Source organism: Tachysurus vachellii, chromosome 26 (assembly GCF_030014155.1).
Source record: "Tachysurus vachellii isolate PV-2020 chromosome 26, HZAU_Pvac_v1, whole genome shotgun sequence".
In the NCBI taxonomy this organism is placed as follows: Eukaryota; Metazoa; Chordata; class Actinopteri; order Siluriformes; family Bagridae; genus Tachysurus; species Tachysurus vachellii.
In genome coordinates, this window is record NC_083485.1 from 11,026,295 (window position 1) to 11,051,819 (window position 25,525).

The following is a 25,525-nucleotide window of genomic DNA, read 5'->3' on the forward strand; positions in this document are numbered from 1 at the left end:
AATCAATAAATTAACAAATATCTTAAAGTTCCAGTGAGCATGTATCTGATGTCTCACAGTCTTTTGTGTAGCCTTTTCTGGTTTCTTTGAGCCACCACACCCCCGCCCTCGTATTATTCCCCTCTGATTACCTCCGTCACTGGACAGAGGGAGACGAGAGGCGCCCGGCTGGTGTCATCAGCTGCCTAAGCATTCTGGAGAGCCCCAGTGAAAGATTCACAGGAAACAGTCCTTAGGTCCCAGAAACAGGCAGCAGAAACAGCTTTTTGTGCCATCGGCCCCGGAATGTCCACTATCTGCTTGGGCCCAATATCAAATTCTCTACTCATCCTGGGATCCTGTGCCCCAGCCTGCCGCTTGCTCACATTCCATTGGAAGGTCAGGAGGGATTTAGGAAAAACAAAACGGAAAATAAAAAGAAAGAAAAAAAGTCACAGGAATTGATCTTTAGCATGACTGATAGACATCAGTGTTACAGCATGTCAGTGTCATGTCAGTGCTTCGAGAAATGCATGCTTTATTGTAAAATTTGTAGCATTTTGCATAAGCATACAATAAACATAAATGCACACTGTTTTCTATGAGTGCATGAATTTTCAGCCTGAAAACTAATAAACCCTATTAACCCTACTGTAGATGTGGAGATATGAATACTTCTTAAAAATGTATGGAGAATCTATTCAAACAAAAACTATCTATTCAAACAATTTTTTCCCTTTTTCTGTTGAAATGGTCCAACAGAACCTCTCTCAGCATTAAGTCTAATCGATCTTTGGACATTCTTTCATCCATTATTTTATTGTTCATTTAGTTATTCAGTACAAAGTAAATACCCTCGAATTCACTCTGGGGTGTCATTTTCTTTTAATTAGCATAAATATAAGATGCAGTATGTAGTATGTAGTTTTGCCACCTCACAGTTACAGGGTCCTGGGTTTGATCCGGAGCTCGGCTTACTAACTGTGGAGAGTTTTGCATGACGGTGAATGCGTTTATGGATTCGCAATATTGTTTTGGTTAAACAGCCTTGTTTATCAAATTGCTATTTACGTCAAGATGCAGAATACTATTGACACAACCGCTGTCCAATCAGAACAGAGAAAGCAAAGCTGAAGACAAGTAAATTTCCAGACACTGTAGACTCACTAATGTCTTTTGACATCTGTGTGACTACCAATCTGACTGTGACTACAGTACCAATGTGTGTGTGAATGTGTGTTTGTGTGTCCATATGTATATATACAGGTATCTTGGTGGCTCCTTCCTCAGACTGCCATGCGAGACCAGGGTGTGCTCAATAGTGTGTGCAGCCGCTGGAAAGCATCCACGTGTGTCCTCGTCTCTTTCCTGGCGTCACTGCTCCTGCTGGCCTTTAACATGCGCCTACCACTCGGTGAATACACAGGATGTGTGTGTGTGTGTGTGTGTGTGTGTGTCATCCTTATCAAAACAGAACTGAGAAGGGACGGATCAATTCACTACAATTATGTTATTAAAAAGGCAGACAAACAGTTGTGTGCTTAGTATTAAGCCCGCCTGAAGCAGGCTGAAGGCTGAAGGCTGAAGCTGGAGATTGGAAATATCCTCAATATCCTTTACAGACCCTGAAGAGCTTAAACCTTCATCTGGATCTTTAGTATTATTGTTGTTCTCTACTCCAGAGTATGTCTCTCTGGAAGGTACTGTAAATGTACCTGTAGATAAATATATAGATCATCATCAATATCTTAAAATGAGTTGAAACTCAAACAAAGGTGCTTAGATGCATGCAGAAGCAAAATGGATCTCTCTAGACTTGTTAATTAATGTTGAAGACGTGCGCGTGTGTGTGTGTGTGTGTGTGTGTGTGTGGTGTGAATTCAAATATTGTCCCTTGAAAGTATATTAGAGTTTCTACACTGAGTTTATTGGCTTTGACTAATATGGTTCAGTTTGCTGTGCATTTTTTCTCCTGCAGATCACAAAGTGACGAGACGATCAGTTTTAAGTAAGTAATTCTTATCTATTACTATTCGATTGACATTACAAGACTTAACTCATATTGCACAGTTGTACTATATTAGATATTTCAATAAAGTAAGCGATTCTTGTTCATAGTACCCTAGGTTTAATCAAGGATTTCATTTTTATTAGTAAAAGTAGCACTGACCAATAAACTGACCTAAATGGCCTAAGGCTGACCTCAGGAAGATTTCTGATGGTGCTTTTGTACGGCACAGAAATTAAACACCAAGGACAGAGTGTCTGTTGGGTGAGACGTGAATGTCTCGTCCTTGAACGACATCATGAAAACAAGATCTTAAATATAGCCAACCAGTGTTGATTGAAATGAGTCACATAAGGGAGATGAGTCAAAGCCAGAGATCCTCATGACTGTGGCACAGAATATTGTAAGAATATAATCTAAACATTTAAATACTTTCCACAGTAGGTAATCATGTACCAGATACCACAAGTTTTACAACCACACTGTCCAAAAAAATGTAAAATAAGTTCATATCTTATATACAGCTCTATTAGTAGTTAGCTTTAGATGTTATCAATACTTTAATTATCTTTTTGAATGAAACCATTTAAAGAGTTTAAGTGGCTTATAACTTAGAACGATAATTATAAGTTATTGCGCTTCACAGACGTATATATTTTTATATAATCATACGTTGGTGATGTCATGGTGTACATCGCTATGTATAAAGTATACGTCTACTCTGTACTGTGTCTAGCTACTAAAACAGACTGAGCTAAATTGGCTTCCTGTTTCATTAGGTCTAAAATTACAGGAAAATAGATATAGTAGATAGTGAACTGTAACTATGGAGGGCCAAGAACCTCCTTTCAACAAATAATTTGACTAAAATTTCTCTCTCTCTCTCTCTCTCTCTCTCTCTCTCTCTCTCTCTCTCTCTCTCTCTCTCTCAGGCAATAACAACAGGACAGTCTACACCCAGAACCTATGTGAGCCTATTCTCACACTAATTTCCTCTTCTCTAATGCACTTACTTCAGGCAAAGAACACATCTATTAAAAATCTATTAGAGCCCCACCACACACACACACACACACACACACACACAAACACACACAAACACACTCAAAATCAAAGGAAGGCAGAGAAAGATTGGGAGGAAGGATCACATAAAGATCCAAGGCGAAAAAAAAACAGGTCACTTCCTCTTGTTCTCAATTTACATAATCCCCTTTTCCATCACTGTGCCACCTTTCTCTCTCTCTCTCTCTCTCTCTCTCTCTCTCTCTCTCTCTCTCTCCTATCTTATTCATTTCTGGGAGTCATATTTCATCTTTAGCCTTATTTTATGCCTTAAATCAATGAGGATTAGAAGCATTCTTGTGATGAGCTATCATCAGATGCACATAGCTCCTCTCTTATTCCCTCTTGTGTTATTAGGAACAGACAGGAAGGCACTACAGCATTCACTACAGCATAGCATATGGAGGTCAGACATAGACTAATAGAAGACACAACCAAGATTATTTGATTGACGAGCAAGCTGAGGCCACTACCATGTGTGTATCGAGTTTGCATATTCTCACTGACCTTTGACAGTTTCCTCCAGGTTCTCTGGTTTCCTCCCCTAGTCCAAAGACATGCATTGTAGGCTGATTGGGATTTCCAAATTGTCCATAGTGTGTGTGTGATTGTGCCCAGTGATAGACTGCCATCCTGTCCAGGGTGTACCCTGCCTTGTGACCTGAGTCTCCTGATATAGACTCTAGGTTCCCTGTGACCCAGTAGAATAAGTGGATAGGATGGATGGATGGATGGATGGATGGATGGATGGATGGATGGATGGATGGATGGATGGATAAATGAATGGATGGATTGACGGATGGATGGATGGATGGATGGATGGATGGATGGATGGATGGATGGGCAGGTTGTGCTGTTTACTAAAACTCTATCAGGTTAGTTGGTCAGAGTAGAATAACTACAAGAAGGTCAAAGCAGGTAGTAGCTGAAGTAGCTGAAGTTACAGGTAGTAAGGAATATAACCTAATACAATATGTGGTTTTAATTTATTGATTTAAAAATAGACAGAATATCATTTTTGTTATCTTAACAACAGTTCTTCTAAATTCGTGCCTGGTTATCTCACCTAATAATCTCCTTTACTAAACTGTTTAAGTTGGTTAATACAGCATGTACCAAAACACAGGTATGTAGTTACATGAGAGACAAACGTAGGACTGAAGCTAAATTACAACAGAAATTTCATCCTGACGTCTGTAAAAACACTTCCCCCCCTTCAAATCTCCATGTTAGCTTGTTCTTTTTAATAAAATATATTCCAGCACACATTTTTACTGCTCACTGCTTTATTCTCCTGTCCTCCTTGTCCTTCAGTGCGGCTGGTGAACGGCAGGAGCCGGTGTGAGGGCCGTGTTGAGGTTCAGTACAATGGTACATGGGGCACGGTGTGTGATGATGACTGGGACATGGTGGATGCCAATGTGGTTTGCCGACAGCTGGAGTGCGGTCTGGCTGTAGCAGTGGGCACAAGTTCCCGCTTTGGACAGGGCTCTGGGCCAATCCTGCTTGACAATGTTGACTGCAATGGGGGAGAGACAGACCTGAGCCAGTGTGGCAATCAAGGCTGGGGCATCCACAACTGCTACCATTATGAGGATGTGGCTGTGACCTGCAAAGGTAAAGCCGAACAAATAGAAATGTTACTTTTCTATTTTTTAGTTAGAAAAAATAACAAAATTGCAGTCTATTGAGTGAACATCTATCTATCTATCTATCTATCTATCTATCTATCTATCTATCTATCTATCTATCTATCTATCTATCTCTGCAGGTAACACTGTGTTAGGACCTCAAGGACTGTCTGAGGAGCCCAGCACTCTAGCTCGCAGGAACTCTGGTTTATGTAAGCCATTGATAGTTTAAAAACCTTTATGCTGTGATGACATTTTCTTTCGGTGGCACTGTACAGTTTTGTAACAAAAGGCAGAGCAACTGCTTAGTCATATATAATATTCAACATTTCCATATTTGTATAAAAAATAAAATGGAAAAAGCTTCCATTTTTATATTGCCAGGTTGCTACTACTGTATTAAAAATGACTATTATGCATATTAAGATTGTCCATTGTCTAATCAAAGGCTAGGTATTGAAGCCATTTGACCAGTCATTGGAATGACCACCATATTATACAATATATTTACACATTGTCTTGATTTACTTTTATTTGACAAGTTTAGGAATAAACCATTGGCTAAAAAGCTACTTTTTATACTCAGAACACTCAGAACACATATATTCCTTCTGACAGCATTGGACGGGTCAATCCGGTTGGTGGGCGGCTTGGACCAATGTCAGGGCCGGGTGGAAATCTACTACCGGGGCAGCTGGGGAACAGTGTGTGACGATGACTGGGGTTTACGAGACGCGGCTGTGGTTTGCCAGCAGATTGGATGTGGTCCTGTTGTCACCTACACTACCAATGCCTACTTTGGCTATGGCAAAGGTCTCATCCTGCTAGACAACGTACACTGCAGTGGTGCAGAGAGTCAACTGGCCGCATGCTACAGCCTTGGTTGGGGGATACATAACTGCGGTCATCACGAGGACGCTGGAGTCATCTGTACAAGTAAGTTCAAGTATGAGTAACCAAATGTGAATGTTGGATGATTGTGGAAAGTGTGAGTTCAGAACTTCTGCCACTTTGAATTCTCTCCCTCTCTATCTCTCTCTCTATCTCTCTCTCTCTCTCTCTCTCTCTCTCTCTCTGCAGGACTGACCACCACTTCTGCTCCTCCTGTGAACACAGAGACCATAGACAATGCATTCTTACATACTGACATCCCAGCAGGTATAAATAGCATTCATGTATTATCTTTACATGCTCACAAATAGAAAAAATAGAAGAAAAAAAATAGAAAATAGAACGGGGGCATCGAAGCCTTTATTATCACCACATATACATTAAAGCACAGTGGAATTCTTTTCTTCACATAGCTCAACTGAGGAGGTAGAGCTTTCTATGTAAATCTAGCAGAGTGGATTTTAGTGGATTCATTTAAATAACCCATTTCATAGTGTACACACTTACAGATACAGTATGTATATGTATCATACTTTAACAGCTCACAGATTAACACACAGTGCATGAACATTCACACACCAGTAGGACTCGGTTAGATCAGTACGCTTTTGCAGTACCTCTATTAGCTCACAGGTGGGCGATATTTTCCAGAATAGATAAGAGACTGTGATCAATACACCACTTTGAGATGCTTTTTTTGCTTTCTATCTTTGGGATATGTTTTTTTTTTATTTGCTTTCTTCAGGGACGGGAATGACTATTCCAGTTACAAAGACAACACCAACTAATCCAACCACATCCTTTACCACAAAAGGTAACAAATTGCACTGTCACAATATCAGAGTCTTTGACATTTAATTTTAATGTTGCAGAGAAGCGGTGGCCCAGCCTGATCAAAATGGCCGTCAAGGATGACTCAACATTGTTTCATGAAATCTGCAGATATTTAACGATATTTTACTTCCGTCCTGAGGTTTTGCTCAGCCGTATTGCATTTATTACCATAAAGATGACATACTATAGTAAAAGAACAGACAGAATGTTTACTTGACATTTGTCCACTCCTCCATCCAGAGCAGCCCACTGTCCGTGTGGTGAATGGGAACAGCAGCTGTCAGGGCCGTGTGGAGGTTTTATACAAAAACATCTGGGGTACAGTGTGTGATGATGAGTGGGATATGGAGAACGCTCAGGTGGTGTGCAGGCAGCTGGGGTGTGGCCCGGCCATGGCGGCCATCCCGCTGGCTTACTTTGGCTATGGCTCTGGTCCCATTCTGCTTGACAACGTAGACTGTGATGGCAATGAGAGGCTGCTTACTGACTGCTTCAACCTGGGCTGGGGACAACATAACTGTGGACATCATGAAGATGCTGGAGTCATTTGCTTTAGTAAGTGAGAAACTAAATATAGGTGCAGTCCAGACATTAAATACAAAGATGCTGCATTTGAAATGTGAAAAGCAACAATGACCATGAGAGGAAAATTTATACTTCAATTTAAACATAAATAATGTTGAGTAATTGAGGCTACAGTGGGCACAGGCTCACCAAAATGCTCATTTACAGCATTTTGGGAGATATTTATATTTATGTTATTTTAGCAAATGCCCTTATCCAGCAGTTGAGAGTTAAGGGCCTTTCTCAGGGGCCCAGCAGTGGCCGTATTATAGTCTTGGGATTTGAACTCACAAACTTCTGATCAGTAGTCTGACAGCTTAACTTCTGAGCTACCATCTTTTAAATATCCAGTTTCAGCCTAGTGTAGCCACAGATTCCTGTTCTTGGCTGACAGGAGTGGAACCCGATTGGCTCTCTGTTGCCAGAGTCCATCCTCCACAAAGCTCAGTGCATTCTGAGATGTCTTTCTGCTTATTATAGTTGGAAAAAGTGGCTTTATGAGCTAACAAAACAGTCAAAACAGTCTGTCCATTCTGTCATCAACAAGATGCTTCAGCTTGCAGAGCTGCTGCCAATTTTTTGTTTTGTTTTCACATCATTTTGTGTAAAGTACAGAGACTGTTGAGTTTGCCAATCAGAGGAGATCAGCAGTTTCTGAATTATTCAATCTGGACTGTCTGGCACAAACATCCATGATATGGTCATAGTCACTGGGATCACATTTTTTTCTCCATTCTGTTTGATGTGAACATTATCCGAAAAAACACACACAAATGCACTCTAAAGCTAATTTCATGTTTTATCCCTTCCACTCTTTCTCTTTTCCTGTTTTGAAAATATGAACATCCTTATATCTATTTTCAACCCTAACCCACAGCTACACTTTTATACAAACAGTTGCCAACAAGAAAAATACACTGTCCGTATACACAGACGCTTTAATACTACAACCCAGGACAGTGTCAGGAGCACACAATCCATGAGTAATGAAGTAGTGTCCCAAAGCCTGCAGAATACAGAGGCCAGTCATGGAACATCAGCATCAGCTGAGGCCCACAGCAGAAGAAGCTCCAGTCGGTTTAGCCACATGCAGCTGCAAAACCCCAAAATATATCCAAGCATGTGCCTAATATACACATTCACACCAAGCTGAATATAGACGAGAAAGAAAAATAAATGCATATGATGCCTATGAATGCAACAGAATAAGGTTTTAGGCCCATGTGGGAGTAGATGGAAAAATGAAACACTGAAATTTTGCAGGTTTATATTAAGCCTGAGATTATAAGTGATGAGATACATCACTATATACTGTATATATTTTAATACTAGGAGATTATTGAAGCGAGTTACTGGTGTCGTCTAGCTCAGAGACTTGGTCCCTATTTAAATTTGAACTCTCTGAATCAGGTGACAGGTATTTACAACAGAAATATACATTTTTAATAAAATATATGAAAAATATTTTCCTATGCTTATTTTTTTCTGCTCATGTCACTCTGATGGTGCATTTGCTAATAACAACACCTGCTAATGTACAATAATGTTGTCTCGGTTTTAGAGATGGAAAATTCATGATTTCATTAAGTGAATCCACTCTGAACATGCACTCAGACCAGACCAAACTCAAAGCATGCAAGCTGGTTGCATAAGCTTTTCTTTCTCTTTTTTTTTTCTGTTCAGCTTCCCCAGGCTGGGCGGGAACATCGAGAAGCTTTGGGGTGACTGATAGGATCATAACCACTCCCCCACCAGTGGAGGGTAAGGATCGAAACACATTATGTACATTAGGGCAGTTATTCATTTCTGAGCATGTTATTCTGTAACTATATTCGGTAACGGATTATTTAGTGTTTAGTATGTAGGAAAGTTGTGTCAGAAACAGTGAAGGGTTTAAATCTGAATATATATATAGTTATAGTTATAGTTATAATTCTATAACCAGTATTTTTTTTAACATTTATCCATATTGCAAATATCTTTACTCCTATATATTCACTCAAATTATGCATATTAATTAGATTTTGCTTTACTCGTTTTATTTGTTGTTCTACTGCCTTTTGATTTTGGATTTCTTTTCTTTTTTTTTTTTACTCTTATATAAAGCAATTTTGAGTTGCCTCATGCTTTTCTCTCTCAGTGATTGGATGTTTTGATGTAGACCTTTAGATGCATCCTGTTGTGTCTCTTGAGTTAATCTAAAGATTTTACCCCTTTTCTTAAGTAAAAATATTTCCAAATTAATACCTAAAACCTCATAATAATTTTTATATTGTACTAAAGTGCACTAATTGCCTCCAGTTTTTTCCATTTCTGCATTAGGACAAATGCATTTCATGTACTCTCTCTCTCTCTCTGTCTCTCTCTCTCTCTCTCTCTCTCTCTCTCTCTCTCTCTCTCTCTCTCTCTCTCTCTCTCTCTCTCTCTCTCTCTCTCTCTCTCTCTCTCTCTCTCTCTCTCTCTCTCTTTCCTTCTTTGTAGGTGCAATGAGGCTGTCAGGTGGTCCGCACCGTTGTGAGGGCAGAGTAGAGCTGTATCACCGTGGTGCATGGGGCACAGTGTGTGATGATGCCTGGGATCTCCCTGATGCCCAGGTTGTGTGCAGGCTGCTGGGTTGTGGTGATGCTATAGCTGCACGTGTGGAGTCCTTCTATGGAGCGGGCCTTGGCACCATTCTCCTGGACAATGTGAAGTGCACAGGAGCGGAGCTGTCACTCCAGGAATGCTCTCACATACCATGGGATGTGCACAACTGTGACCACTCAGAGGATGCTGGTGTGACATGCTCGCTCACATGACTCCGCCCATCCACAGAAGCCACTCCCATTCCACTCTACCTGAGGTCTATAGAGCGGCAGGGAATGGAGTATGAAGACAACAGGACATGTACATTTTGTAAATATCCACTCACAGTGATATGCTGAAGATATAAAAGGCTCCTGGATGATCTGACACAAAAAGAAATGACAAATTATGCTTATATACAGAAATTGGTCGATTTTTATTTTATTTATGCACTTTATGAATGTATGAATAACAAATACATAGAAACTGTATGTATAAATATGACACCAAGATTAGTTTTTCAACATTTGTTATGTAAAAGTGATTGGTACATGGTGAAAAACCTTTATCCCGTATTTTTTTTCCTAGATACCATATTAAGATATATAGTATGCGAGCATGTTTTGCTAGTCATGCTTGCCATTGCATTGTGGAGCTGCTGGGACTTTCATTATTCACATATAAGTTTTGGCTAAAGACTAATATACTTAAAATACCAATAAATGGGTAATTGGAAAGTTTTTTTATTCTATTAAATATAAAGCTATAAATAAAACACCAAATGTCATCTAAAAAAGATACACTGAAAAATATATGTCTATACATACTCTAGCTAGAATATTTAGATTAACAAAACGATATTCTCAGGTTTAAAGATTGTTAATTGCATTAGTTAAACATGATGTAAAAATATCGCAAACTGAGAGCTTTAGTTTTCACATGACCGTTCTTTACCTTCACTAACACCACTCAAAACTGCCAGAGTAGTTCATATCGACAGATTGGGATATTTTTGTGGGACAGGATGAACATTTTGTGCAAATGTCTAAAATAAACATTTCACTGTGCAAATGTCTTAAGACTTGTTCTGAAAGCATAAATTATTCTTTAAAGCATGTGTGGGCTTTTTTCTTTGTTTTTAGAAGAGACCACTTTCATTGCAGGATGTGATGGTTCCTAGATAAAACCTTTAGTAAGACTTTTAGATGTTTATTCTACAAACTTGGTGCTTAAAGATATTAAAAGTTTCCTCAAATCTTCAATACTAACTTTGTGTGCACGTTTCCATTCCTTCTACCTTTCAGTTAGGTTCATGGCAGTAATGGTTTTGTCAGCTTATAAAGAGGTCCTGATTATGGACATGATTATTGGTCTTGGTGGCATATGAGAGTAAAATTCTGTGCTGGTATTGGATTATATTGAATTTGACATATTCTCTAAAATTTAATGATGTATACAGTATATCCAAAATGTATGACATTGCATGAACAAAGGTGAAGTGAATCGGCTTGGTTGCTAAGAGAATTGTAGTATGGGATCATTATTGGGTATTGGCCAATACTAAATCCAAAACTGCCATTGTAACAATTATGGAAAAGGGAGATAAGTGAATAAAGGAAGGTTGTGGTTAGACTAAAGATTTGGTGACTCATTTATTGGTTTGTATTGTATTGTAATGCATAGCTACTTGCAAGGAAAGCAAAACCAAGAGTGGCCTGTGTTCGATTCTTGGCACAGGCACTTGTCTCGCTAAGCATTAGGCTGCTGAAAACAAATTCTTCTGGATTACTGAGATCCTGCAGCCATTTGGCAGTTTTTATCAGTACAGCAAAAAAAATAAATTAAGCACCTCATCCTCAAAACAGCTGCTCACTGGTACATCATGGTGGGACAAAGAGATGGTGTGGGAGAGACAGACAGATGGAGTGAGAGGCAGGGTGAGAGAAACAGAGGGGAGGGCTACGTGAAGAGAGAGAGAGAGAGAGAGAGAGAGAGAGAGAGAGAGAGAGAGAGAGAGAGAGAGAGAGAGAGAGAGAGAGAGAGAAGGGTGTGGACCAGACAGAGGCAGGAAAGGAGACAGCGGAGATACAGGATCTCCCAGCATTCCCACTTCAGTGCAATACACCAAAATGGACAGCAGGTTAGTTTGGTAGTTGACTGAATGTCACTGCTTCAAACCAGAAATACCTTGACATTTCTTTTATAGCTATAGCATCTATTTGTCCATAGCCACACCCCACATACTATATAGTGCAACAGTTGGGGAGTTTTGCCATCTCATAAACCATGTATGAACACATAGGACTAAACAGTCTGTACCACAGTCTCACAATTCTGTGCACTTGGTGATAAGACTATGGGGATGTAAAAGACCTATAATATACTTTAGAGTTTGTAGGAAACAGTTGAATAGGACAACCATAGGCTTCATCTATGTTTAAAACGTTGCCTACAGTCAGGATTAAAAAAGATTTTATGGCACGGAGTGTAAAAGGACCGTTAAAAGGTTTGCACTACATTTCCCGTGATTCCCAGCTCCTGATTTTAAGCTTAACAACGATTCGCCATACACCGATAGCGCGCAAGCGCACTCGCACATTTATGTAGCGTTACCTCACCAAACAGGACCACGCCCCATTTGTTCAATGATGACGCAATCGGGAGAAAGTGTAAGGGAAGGGGAGGGGCGTCCTGTCGGCACGCGCAGAAAGCACGGAGCAGCTGCAGCGGCGAGAAGGAGCGCGGCGCTTTTCCAAACCGCATCATATTCACTCTTTCCACTCAAGTAACGTCTTCAAACCGAGACATTCGTTTAAAGAGAAAATGGTGGACCGCGAGCAGCTGGTTCAGAAAGCCAGGTTGGCTGAACAGGCTGAGAGATATGACGATATGGCAGCTGCCATGAAATCGGTAAGTTGGAGAACCCGAAATGCTTTGATCATTGCGTGATACGTGATTTAGACCGATGCGTTTTTACGCACAGATCAGGTTCCGCTTTGAGGACTAACAGACGCCTGCGTGCCTCAACATGCAGCTTATTCATCAAACCAGTATCCATAAATGTCGCACTATTGATACCTAATTCATTTTAGAGCAGATTTTCTCATGCGTATTCGAATCTCTTTAAATGGATTGAGTTAAATGGACGTCTCCGCAGTCGCTTTGCCGTTTACAAAACCAGTTCTGCTTCATCCTGAATAGAGAAGAAACATTGAATGTATGCCTATATTATGGGATATATGATCAATAATAATATGGAATAGATACAGAATGATTTGGGGTGGTGTGCCAGTCGTGATCGAGTGCAGTGTGTTTGATTTTGGGGCGGTGCCTTTTGCCACATCCCTGTGCACAACGGACCATAGAAGGACCTGGCTTCAAAAATCATATAGCACAAATGAAAGCCCGTTATAACCGTTCTATATCATGCACCCTTATACCGTGCCTCTATTACAACCTAAGGCATGTCATCTAACTTCAGAAGAAAACGACGAACAAAGAAAAGTGCCAATTTCTTTCTTTTAAGTTCTTCTATTAGACAAACAGGATTACGCACGTGTCAAAATGGAAAGACGGTGAAAGACCGAGGTGTCGCCCTGTGACAGCAGGAAGAACATGTTATAAGCTATATTATAAGAAAAAAATCATAGTAGTGAAGGATGCGGCGTTGCCCAACGTCGCCTTGCTTTGTGTCTGCACAAAGGCGCATAACGAGACATGACCAGGCGCATGAGACGTTTTCATGGCTAGTTCATAAATCACTATGGTGAATGTGGGTGATCTGAAATGTGCAATCATGTCGGTCAAAATGGTTATCTCGACCCACACAGCCCGGTGTAGCGACGACAGCTTCCCCCATAACCCCCCCCCCCCTTCCCAAAGGCGTGTGCAGGTTTTCTCCCACTAGGCGTGTCGCAGCGCGTGCCAAGGTGCAGAGTCCGTACTGCACCATTTCGTGTAATCCATCAACCCTCCAACCCTCACCCCGGAAGCAGAGCATAAATATGTCATATTTGAAATGTACAAAAGAGTTTGCCATGTCTTTCCAATGCCAACCATTCCACACAGAGGCACTAGGTGAACATGCCTAGGGTTGTACTGTTTAATATTATTTTCAATGATCAAACATCGTATTTAAAACATATAATGTTCATGCATGTCGGAGGCTACACCCTTATATAATAAAGGTATATCTTATCTTATAATGTCATCAGCCACCCCATAAGAGCTATAATGGTATGGGCACACAGGTGGCACAGGGTGGAAGCTGTCATGCTTAAAATTTACGTTGCCACAAAAATCACGCCTCTGAGAGGTCAATCACTCTAATGTTCCTGTGCAAACATAATGAATCATTCAGTCATCATTCTAGAGATTTACTGTAATCAGGAAACCACAGAACAGCAGTAGTATGTGCTATTATAATTTAGTGCAGTAATCTATCAGTGGATTATGGGTATGTCGTCATTTATTTTTCACCAAGCAACAAATCAGATTTTCTACAAATGCTAATTAGGTGGTAACCCTTAATGTGCTCTTGAGCTTGTTTTCTGCTGTCTCATCTCTCTAAAAACAGAATATAAAAAATTTGGAGGCAACCTTATATTTAACCGTTACCCAGAGGCAAAAACTCTGACATCATCGTGTTGTAAATAGTCTTAGAATGATTTGTTTCCTTATATTGTCATTCTGTTGGGGTAAAATATTCTGTTTAGTTTAGTGAAACTTTCTAGAACCCTTTGAATATAGAAATCGCAAATGTTGTTTTTTTTTATTATAGACTAGTTAAAATGCTTAATAGGCCATATCAGAGAACGTCGAGGTCGTGTCCCAGGCTGGTGAATCTCTCAGTGCCAGCGCTCTTGAGCGGAAAGTGCATTGGTCTATTAGGAAGCGAACAGGATGGCAAGCCATCCGCTGATGAAAAATGCTCTGTCATGGTTCAATTGTGCCTCGAGGGCGGGAGGCATTGCCCTGTGTCTTATCTTTGCGTTGTGACTAAGTGAACAAAAGGAACATGACAAATAACGCTGCTCTCTGGGGCACGATCTGATATGTTGGGCTGTGGTCAGATGGCTTAGGTACAGATTGATGTCATCTACCTTAACCTTTTAAAGGTTTACAGATCGGAAGATTGATCACTTGAGTGTTAAGTTGTGTTTTTTTTAGATATTCATCTGCTGTCAGTACCACCTACCACCATTTTTCAGAGCATGTAGGAGTATATTAGGACATTTCCATCCTCTGGATGATCATAAGCACCCAATGAACGCAAAATGTCTGAATAAAATGGGAGGTCTGATGACCACTTGATGTTGAATATAGGTTTCAGAGGGAGTTTTGAACTTAGCTCCATCAAAAGGGTTCATTAGGGACATAGAGCCAGGAAGATTTGTCTGAAACCACACCCGCTTTTCCATCCAGAGTCCCTCATTTCTCCCTGACCTGATAAATCATCATAATCCGCTCCCATGGTGACTCAGTAAGATGGCACAATGCTAATCTCAGAGATGTAATAAATGAATCAGAGTGATGGAACAAATAATGACCAAAATGACTACTACTTCTATTACATTTGACTGATGCTTTTACATCTCATTCAGTGTGAATATGTTGAATACGAATCATTTATTCAATACGCTGTAATTGGAGGCAAGAACAGGGCTTTCCAGAAAAGGCATCCATTCAGGTTTTTATTCCTTTATTTGTCTATGCATGACAGGATCTTGTGTGCGCCTTGGTGTGATAGCAGAGCAATTTATTTTTGTGTACCAGAGGTCAATCATATTTATCCAGCAAATTAAAAAATGTTATCTCAGTCACAAATCAAGGTTTTAATGGTTACAGGAAATTACAGTCTCTACCTCTTAGCCATTTAATGAATGGTGAATAATGAATCTGGAAAATTCCCAGAAGTCTTCAGATTGGCAGCTTTAATTGCCTGTCCCCAGCATAGGGACACAGTTTTGAACAGGAAGTATGAATGTAATCAAAGTTCAAGTCTTATTCTGTATTTTAGAATATTTCTTCTTTAGAAGAAAAGCAGACGCGTCTTTGTATTTACTGTAAAGTGCACATAAATAAATTGGGCCAATCCGATCCATCTAAATCAAGGCAAATTTGGGTTAATTACCGTCTCAGAATTCAACATCCAGTCAACAGAAACCGGAGCAACTGACTGTCCTGATGTCATGTTGCCCATAGCAACCCACCATCATATCTCTTTACTCAGTCGAATCCAGGAAAAATATTCTACATTGCTTTTTTAATAGAGTATAAAGTATTTTTGAACTAAATGTGTTTTCTTACTATCCCAACTGCTTTTTTTTTCTAACAGTCATTTTGACACGTATTTTTAGTGTCCCATCCACTACGGAAATGTAAGCACACGTGCATAAACACCACACTAGCCGTGTACCTCTAATGCCATAGACAAACGATGACAGATCATTATAGCACGGAGAGATGAATCAAATAGAGGCATCGAGAAATTTGGTCAGATAACAATCAGATATAATTTGATAACATTTTGGGGAGAAATATTTGATCTTGCAAACAATACACACTGTCATCAGAATGGAACACATTTAGAGGTGTAAATGTAATTTGTCCAATATAGCAGCATCAATCTTGCAGTCCTTGTTTTATTTTATTTTATTTATTTATTTATTTTTAATACAATTTCATATTATTTGAAACAGCCAGAGCAAAACCAAACAAAATTCACTTGCCTTCTAGCAGGTAGCTGTTGATACCGACGTTACAAAGTCTCTGGATCTCGCTAGCATGTTTGTACGTACTGTATAGCTGAAAGAGGAAACAAGATACAAGCAGAATGCATAAAAATACAGACATTGATTGTAATTACAAATATGTTTGATAGCAAAGATAGAGGGCAAAATAGAGAGAGAAGCAAGAGAGAGAGAGAGAGAGAGAGATTGGAAATAAAATAAAAATCTGTCTTCCAACCCAAACAACTACCTTTACCTGTTCATTTCCACTGTATAACAATGGCAAAATTATTTTCTGGTTAATATTTCGACAATTTCAATCAAATCAGATTCCATACCATCCATAATACCGTTATAACCACTAGAGATAAAGCTTTATGAACCTGTTGTTGCCCTGACACTCACTGATTCATGATTCATGACAGCGGATAGGTGGGGAAGAGCTAATTATGGTGATTAATGCTAATCAGTGCTGAAGGAAGCTTTTATTGCCAATCTATCCCTAGTGAGACGTATTATGGATACGTCCTTAAGCTGATATTAAAAAGGCAGCCTGTGGGATTGTATTTTCTTTTTCTTATTGACTTTTTTATTTCTTGCTCATGGGCCTTCAGTGAAGGAGAAATATAGAGACAGGTTTAGCACCCGTAGCAAAAATTTTGTAAATGTCCCATATCATCTATTATACCTTTCTCTAGCAGCAATCATATTCTGCTTGTAAAATCACAGCGATCTACCTAGACAGGATTAATATCAGCCCATCCTTCAGTTATTAGGGAAAAAAGGTGGAAGATTTCTGAGTGTTTGAGGGGGAAAAAGGGAAAAAGTCTCCTGAAGAAGAAGGTGCTGCTCTTTACAAGCTACGCTGCTCCCATTTTCATACAATAGATCATTTCTTTATTCTTATTTCTTTCCTTATCATCAGCTATTTCCTTCTTACTCACCTTGGAGCTTTTAAATCTATTGCTTTTGAATCTATCAAAACATTCAATCGAGGTCCAAAGTCTAACACTTTCTCATTTAACGAGCAAGAGATTAGGAGAGAAAAAAAAAAAAAAATCTCAGAACAACTTGAAAGAGTTCATAGACAGTGCGCTGCTTTATCCGTGCAGTCTGTCGCAACACCGGTTGTGAAACACTGCTGACTATGTGAGTCTGTGCCTCCGGTTTCTGTTCACATTCAACATTTATGCCTTATTTAAAAGAGTGCACTTGCAGCCATTTTATGGCTTATGTTGGAAACAGTCACATGATGACCAAAGCATGTTAGGCTAGTTTACTGGGTGAGATTAAAGACATCGTGCTAATTAAATCTTTCTTTGACGTGTCGGGAGAAAGATATATCTCCATAGATAAAGTTAGCGGGTCGTAGCTAAAAATACCGAAAACGTAATATCCAGTTTTTTTTACTTGATATTCAAAATCATCTTTTACTTAATAAATTGTTTATGTTTTATGAAGTGCTTGAGACAGGCCAGTTGGACTATGCTAAAAATTCCATCACTTATTATAAAAATACAGTGAAGCCTAAGGTCATGCCGGATCTTCTTGTTAAAAATCAGTGAACTTAACTGGTAAGAAACATTCAGCAATAAAACAATAGTCAAGACACTTTTGGTGTCTGACGTTAGCTTCTTAGTTTTCTAGAGACTAAGAATATTGTGTAATAAATTAGCTAATCTTTCTTACCAAAAGTTGTCTTTCTTTCTTACCGAAAACCTTCCTTAGATAACAGCTTCCATTCTTCAATCATGAAGGACGTACTATAATCTATACAAATACACAAAACTTTGTAGTTAAATGCTGTTACATGACAAGGCAGCCTATTTATCCTAACTTTTGTGGATTAAACCAAATGTTGCACACACGTATCCTAGCATGATGGCTAAAGAGCTGGGAGCAAATATACATATTTTTTTGACGGGTTTTGGTTAAGGTAGACATTCGTTCATAGCTCCGGTGCAAACGCTATACATCATTACACATCCTGGCTGATGAAAATAAGCAATTTTGCACAATCGTTGGTTAAATATTGCTTTCTATAACATATTGAAAGGGCTGATGAAGAGCAAATGTCATGCAGTTATAGCTGGTGCAAACTGGTTGATGGAGTAAAGGATAATCTTCTCCAACATGCACAGCTGCTGCTATGAGCAAGCAGGCTAGCTGCAGCCTGGGCTTCGTGCCCAACCCCCACACTGCACACCCACACACTCACTACTGCACTTGTGCCCTGTGCTCTCGTACAAACACACACACAATCACATATGCACCGGCATTTGCAATATCTCACTTTAACACATACCCACACATACAATTACTGCTATTAGTCTTCCTGCACTGTATGGACTTCACACATTTCACTACTGTTACACATAACGTATATACCGTCACCCACACACACACACGCACACACACACACACGCACACACACAGTGCATCGCTGCAAATGCACTGTCAGTGTATCCAGGGCTGCAGCACAGAGAATCTCTGCAGCCAAACAAAGACGATCAGCTTGTTTCTATGGAAACTGAAGAAATGTGTGATATAGTGCGTTATTCTTACATGCTTGCATAGCAGTCTAAATAAAAAAAAGGAGTCATGTGAGTCTAAGGAACAGGAAAGGGTGATGTGGTGTGCCTGCTGTTTTGCCAAGACGCTGTGTCGCTGATTGGGAAAAGTGTAAGACTAATAACAACCTTCAGAATGTCACTGTGGGATTTTGTCCTTTAGGTCATCGAAATAGCATGAAAGCTTGTAATGTAATCAGTATGTCATACTCAGAAATGTGAAATACTGCAGAAGTGCAGAATTGTTGGCACCCTTGAACAGAGTAAAACATTTGCTTAATGAACATAATGAATCAAAATTTTGAAACATAATTAGAATCTCACAACAAAATTATCTCTATATTTTTATACCTCAAGGAAACCGGACATAATCAAAGGCAACAGGGCCTAGAGATTGTTCATATATATATATATATATATATATATATATATATATATATATATATATATATATATATATATAATATGTATATTTCATCTAGATAATCATCAAAAGAAGAATAAAACAGAGAGAAAGCAAAGAGCAACTAGTCATTTGTCCCTTTATGGTGATGAGAGCTTTTATTATTTCTCCATAATAGTTTGGGAAATAATTGATACAGATGAAACACAGCACAGTAACGCCGGCTTAATCCTGACTGACCAAACGTGACCTGCAAGCATCACTTTTGCATCTTTCTGAATCCTCCATCTTAAATGAAACAACATGTACAAGCATACAAATAAACATACAACCAAAATATATCACTTCAGAAACCAACCTGAAGCCAATAAAGTAGCACTGCTAGATCACATTTAGGGGTCATAAGTGAACAAATAGGCATAAGAAGTGAAAATAAAAGTAGGATAATGAGATTTATTTTGATTAATAAGATGTTACTAACAGCTTATCAGTCTGTCTCCTGGAAACAACTCCATAGAAAATATGAATATTCGCAATTCTGCCATATCCTAATTATAGAATACTGTTTATATTATTTGGAGAGTCTCCAGATCTACAAAGAACAAAAAGACATTGTGTCTTTAAACATCTAATGTACAAATCCTAACAGCAGAAGTTATTCAGTAGCATTGATCCGAAAACTCTGAGACAAAACCTGCCCCAATGCCACCACCCGAAAAAAAAGAAAAAGAAACAAAACACAATGAGTCCGTTTATCCCTTCTTTCCCCTTTTCATGTGATTTTATTCTGATCCAGGAACAGTGTGTACTGTGTTCAGTGTATAAGTTCAGATATTTGTCGTTTATATTCCGAGTTTTTCATTAGTCGCCAGAGCAAAAGCGCAGGAGATTACACAGGAGATGAGCCTAATGCTTTAACATTGACTGTACAGCTCAGACGCTGCATCAGGGGTGAACTGAGGTTACTGTGATGTTGGGAGTTGTCCTAAACTCAGGATACTGCAAATAATGAAAGGGAATCCGATGCTGGTTAACATCAAGATAAATTCAAAGCTTAGATTAGTTTTGGTTTTTGAGTTGTATGTGTGTTTGTATGTGTGTTCTTTGTCTGTGCTGATTAGAAGTAACATATGAATGCATTTTAAATATCTCTACAATATTCACCAGTTATTAATAATGAAAGAGCTAAAATGAGCTTTTCCTTGATTTTGAAAAGCAGGAAGAAATGAAACCGTTCCTTTTGAATTCATTGGAGAAAACATGATGGATATTATATATAAAATGTGCATAACTTGTTATAGGATGATGTAAAAGCTGAAACATCGTCTCTCGTCCTTCTGTTTTACAGGTGACCGAGCTAAACGAAGCCCTGTCCAATGAAGAGCGCAACCTGCTCTCGGTGGCCTACAAGAACGTAGTGGGTGCACGGCGCTCGTCATGGCGTGTCGTCTCCAGCATTGAGCAGAAGACTTCAGCCGATGGCAACGAGAAGAAGATTGAGATGGTGCGTGCCTATCGTGAGAAGATCGAGAAGGAGCTAGAAGCTGTTTGCCAGGATGTGCTGAACCTGCTGGACAACTTTTTGATCAAGAACTGCAGCGAGGCACAGCACGAGAGTAAGGTCTTCTACCTGAAGATGAAGGGCGACTACTACCGCTACCTGGCTGAAGTAGCTACCGGGGAGAAGCGTGCCGCCGTAGTCGAGTCGTCCGAGAAGGCATACAGCGAGGCACATGAGATCAGCAAGGAGCACATGCAACCCACGCACCCCATCCGTCTCGGCTTGGCGCTCAACTACTCCGTGTTCTACTACGAGATCCAGAACGCACCCGAGCAGGCATGCCATCTGGCCAAAACGGCTTTCGACGACGCCATCGCCGAGTTGGACACGCTCAACGAGGACTCCTACAAAGACTCAACCCTCATCATGCAGCTGCTGCGAGACAACTTGACACTCTGGACAAGCGACCAGCAGGACGACGAAGGCGGCGAGGGCAACAATTAAAAACAGCAAGGAAGACGGAGAGGCAGAAGAGGTGAAGACCCTCAAGAATTACCCGTTTCCTAGCTGTAACACACAAGAAAACACGCCTGCTCACAAAATAAACGAAAATATAAAAAGAAAAATTTAAGCGTAAGTGAAAACATTTTACGAAAAAGGGGGCCTGGTGGAACGCTGGCAGTCATGTTCACATTACGGTACAAGCGCAAATGTTTTCTTTGATTTTCGGAAAATTAAAAGGATAAATATAATAGTGAGGAAAAAAATCTGAAAAGAAACCTTAAGATTAAGAAGAGAGATGAAAGTTAAAATCAACACAAAGTTTAAAAACACTTCTTCGTCTTCGGTTTACCTCCGCAACATTCGCCAAAACAGTACTTTGAGGAATAACGTCAGAAAGTCAGTAAGTTCAAGATGACTAGGGTTGAGACACACCAACAACACTGGCGTAGGGACTGTTCTTGTAGTGAAACATGTTGTCAAGCTGCTTATTTGTTAAGTGTGTAGTAAGGGTTTAGGAACTGTCAGGGGAAGACATGTTAAAGCTTGAGCAAGAAAAAAAATAGACAAAAAAACAATACATGAAGTAAAAAAAAAAACTTGAATGTCATAGCCTTGCAAAAGTAAGAGTTTGCAAACAGGCTCCTGAGGGTGTGAAAGGATGTTTTTCTTTTTTTTTTTTGTTTCACATATTGGTGGATACTGATGTGCGCTAAACAGTCAGTCAGCCTTTACTTTACAGCCGACATGGCGATTCAGAAACGCTCCGTATATTCCAATTCAAGCATCACTGTGGTTACAGGCTGCAGCTTTGTGATCAAGGAACAGTAGTTTAGGGATAAAGTAACCAAGTCTGGTTGTCTAACCATTAAATACAACACTGTTTCCATTGATAGCTAAAACAAATCGTCGTCCTTTCAGTAAAAAACTCTTCTTATTATCATTATTATTATTATTGATATAGTCTGGATATTATAGGTGTCAAGGGTGACCTGCACTATAAACAAAAAACAGCTTTTATTCAATATCATTACAATGTAGTACCAAAAACCACACTATATTATATATATTTAAATATAATCTAACTTGTAATGATGCTACCCTAAAATACAAACTGTCCTAGAAAAATAATCTAGAAAAAAAATCCCTGCGCTTTAATTCTGAAAACGCGAATACTTTAAAGCAATCCTTAATCACTTGGATCCCTGTCACGATACACTGAATGGAATCAACTGGAACCATTTGCTGTTTTTCCTTTGTCTATGGACTGAAAGTACAGTTAGAGACAGAGCACTGGCAATGTCAAAAACAGGAGATGATCTTAAAGCAGCTTTGAGGTTTGTGGTATTCTTTTATTCCTTTTTTTTATTTTTTTTTATTTACTTTTTTAATTTAAAAAAAATGCACTTGCCTATTATACTGTTTCTCAGTGTAAGATGATTACTGCTCCAATATTCTTGATAATACAATATTGTGCATGCTGGTGATGTATTTATATACAGTAGCTTGACTTTATTAACTTAAAAAAAAAACTGTAGATGTTATGTATTCATAGGAACAAGAAACGACTAGACTTCAATTTGATGATCATTTTCTATTTATTAATTTATATTGGATTGTTTAAATCGATTATGATTTTTTTTCCATTGATTTATTTTTTTTTCTTTTCTTGCTGAAGTAATGCGACACCATTTATGGGTGAACCATAAACTTATGCTATAGTGACATGCAATTCTTGTTTTGGGGTTTTATTATACAAAGACTTGGAAAGACAAAAAAAGACAAAAAAAAAAAAAAAAAAAAAAGGACAGAAACACCACTGTTAGCTTAACACACTCTGTCCGGTGTTTTGTTTTGTGGCTAAAATCAAAGATCACATTGTAAAACTGTTCCTACGATGGCTTTTCCTTTTGTGCTTTTCTCTGTCACATTATACAGTAAGATGTTTAAAAAAAACAAACAAAAAAAAACAGTGTTTATCAGTTCTTCAGAAAACTGCATTTCTGTAAGAAGTTCACTCACGGACCATGATTTCCTCTTTCTGTCTATTTTTTACTTTTATCTGTCTCTCCTGATATCGTAAATGTGAGTCATGTAGCGGATGCACACGAGAAAAATAACAATAATAATAATGATGATAATAAAAATGAATTAAAACATCACACCATCTTTCTAACTACGTTTCAGTGCAGCTGCAGTTGTTCTGTATCCCGGATGAGTCGCATCCTTTTGACCGTTAAGGGAACTGTTTGCATGAATGTGTTGCTGTTACAGGTTGATAGATAGATAAATAAATAAATAAATAAATAAATAAATATAGAAAATGGTGGCACAATGTTAAAAATTGTTATGATAAAAAAATTGGAATGCCGTAATTTAAAGTATAGTATAGTAAAGTATAGTATGGTATAGTATAGTGTATGTGTAGTGTGGTGTAGAAGTGCTGTATAGTATAGTATAGTATAATAAAGCGTAGTATAGTACATTAAAGTATAGTATAGTTTAGTGTGTTGTAGTTAGTGTGATGTGGTACAGTTTAGTTTAGTATAATACAGTATAGTATATTTAATTAAAGTATAGTACTATATAGTGTAGTATATTAAAGTATAGTAATAGTATAGTAAAGTATAGTGTTGTAGTGTGATGTGGTATGGTATAGTATGGTATATTAAAGTAAAGCATAGTACAGAATAGTATATTAAAGTATAGCATAGTTTAGTATAGTGTAGTATAGTAAAGTATAGTAAAGTATAGTATAGATGGAATGAAAGCCACTAAGGAAGAGACATCATGAGACGTGTTCAGGCTGGCCAGCTGTAATTAATGACTTGGAGAGAGGCACACTGTTCAGTTCCCAGTGTCTCATTCTGTGCCGTCCTGTGCCATCTTCCAGGCTGCTAAGAACCTCGTTTGCTGAAGCTGAATGTAATGCCACCATCTGGCTCTACGTTTTTTGCCAAAAGTTTTGGTTTGTGGTTTACTTTCGATTGCAATTGATGTTTTTTTTATAAAATCGTATATGAGAAATATTTTAATAATCTTTAAATCCAGCATCAAAACATCTTATTACATGGAAAATTCATTTACAGCACCGATGACAAGTTTCCGACTAGTGTCTGTAAAAAAATAAAACGATGAGGTCGGAGAAATTAATGAAGAAGAAGAAGTTTATTCCAGCGTAGAAGTGATAAAATACATGAAATACTTCGGGTTCATCGGAGTCAAGAACAACGCAAAACAAATTCTGATCAGAAATTTTATACAGTTTTTCCTCTGTGTAGTTTAAATTGGGTTTCGCATTAAATTTAAATTGAGCGTAAGAACCAAATATCTTCCAAATGGCCGGGTGATAGTATTGTCTAGCCGGATGTATTTAAATTCTAATAATTGTCACGTACACCTTGGCTTGGTATTGTTACAGGTGTATTAACCCAAATGGCCACTTTAACCCTTGTATGGTGTTCGTATTTTTGTTATTCAGCCAGTGATCGTGGGTCTGGTGGACCGCTGCATTTTTGGGTTTTTAATTCAACACAATCAAAAATTTTATGTTAAAATACTCTACAGATGTTTACTTCATCCCAATTACAAGCAATATAAACAGCATACAGTATATAGTTAATATTTGCCCTTTACCTTTATTACATCACATTTTTTAATTAAAGTGCTACTCGTTTTTTGTTGTTTTTTAATAAAATGTATTAAAAAAAATCAAATTTAATCAAGTTATGAGTGGAAAAAATCAACAAATTTACAAGGAAGCAAATTTTTCAAAACTATTGATGTTAATATGGGGATATGGGACCCACAGACTCGAACACCATACAAGGGTTAAGTGGTAATCACAGTCAGGTATACCCTATGCTTAGTGACGGTCCTTGATTAATCAAGGATATTCGTTTAGCGTTCTAAACGTATTGCCTTATGATACTTAAGCCTTTTTAGGAATGAGCCATTTCTGACATGTATCTTAGAGTGGAATCTGGGTGCATACAACCTGTAATTTCTTACATGTCTTAACTGAGATTACGCTCATTATGTCTCTTCAGTGCATGTGTGACTATACGTCACATCTTTGATGTGCACACTATGGCTCAAAGTTTGTGGTCATATGATTATGAACATCCCATTCTAGATGTAGTTCACTGTCTAAAATCTTCATGGAAGGTTTTCCACTAGAGTGTATCTGCGGTGACTTGGGCATTCAGCCACACTATTAGTGAGATCCGGTAGCATGAGGATGTCTGGGGTTCAGTCAGCTTTCAAGTTCATCTCAGAGATGTTC

The 25,525-nt window shown here is 38.7% G+C and overlaps 2 protein-coding genes across 2 annotated transcripts; both read left to right on the forward strand.

Annotated features, from left to right (window-relative positions):
- The first annotated feature begins 285 nt into the window (after positions 1-285).
- On the forward strand, positions 286-10,054 carry LOC132841392 (scavenger receptor cysteine-rich domain-containing group B protein). Its single transcript, XM_060863746.1, has 10 exons — positions 286-378; positions 1,270-1,393; positions 4,364-4,666; positions 4,821-4,892; positions 5,299-5,616; positions 5,761-5,838; positions 6,317-6,385; positions 6,646-6,960; positions 8,653-8,730; positions 9,451-10,054. The coding sequence occupies exons 1-10, from the start codon at positions 286-288 to the stop codon at positions 9,765-9,767; spliced, it is 1,767 nt and encodes a 588-aa protein (XP_060719729.1). The 3' UTR covers positions 9,768-10,054.
- Positions 10,055-12,220: 2,166 nt separating this feature from the next.
- ywhag1 (3-monooxygenase/tryptophan 5-monooxygenase activation protein, gamma polypeptide 1) lies at positions 12,221-23,402 on the forward strand. Its single transcript, XM_060863001.1, has 2 exons — positions 12,221-12,444; positions 20,587-23,402. Exons 1-2 carry the CDS (start codon positions 12,358-12,360, stop codon positions 21,241-21,243), a joined length of 744 nt encoding a protein of 247 aa, XP_060718984.1. The 5' UTR covers positions 12,221-12,357; the 3' UTR covers positions 21,244-23,402.
- The last annotated feature ends 2,123 nt before the right edge of the window (positions 23,403-25,525 follow it).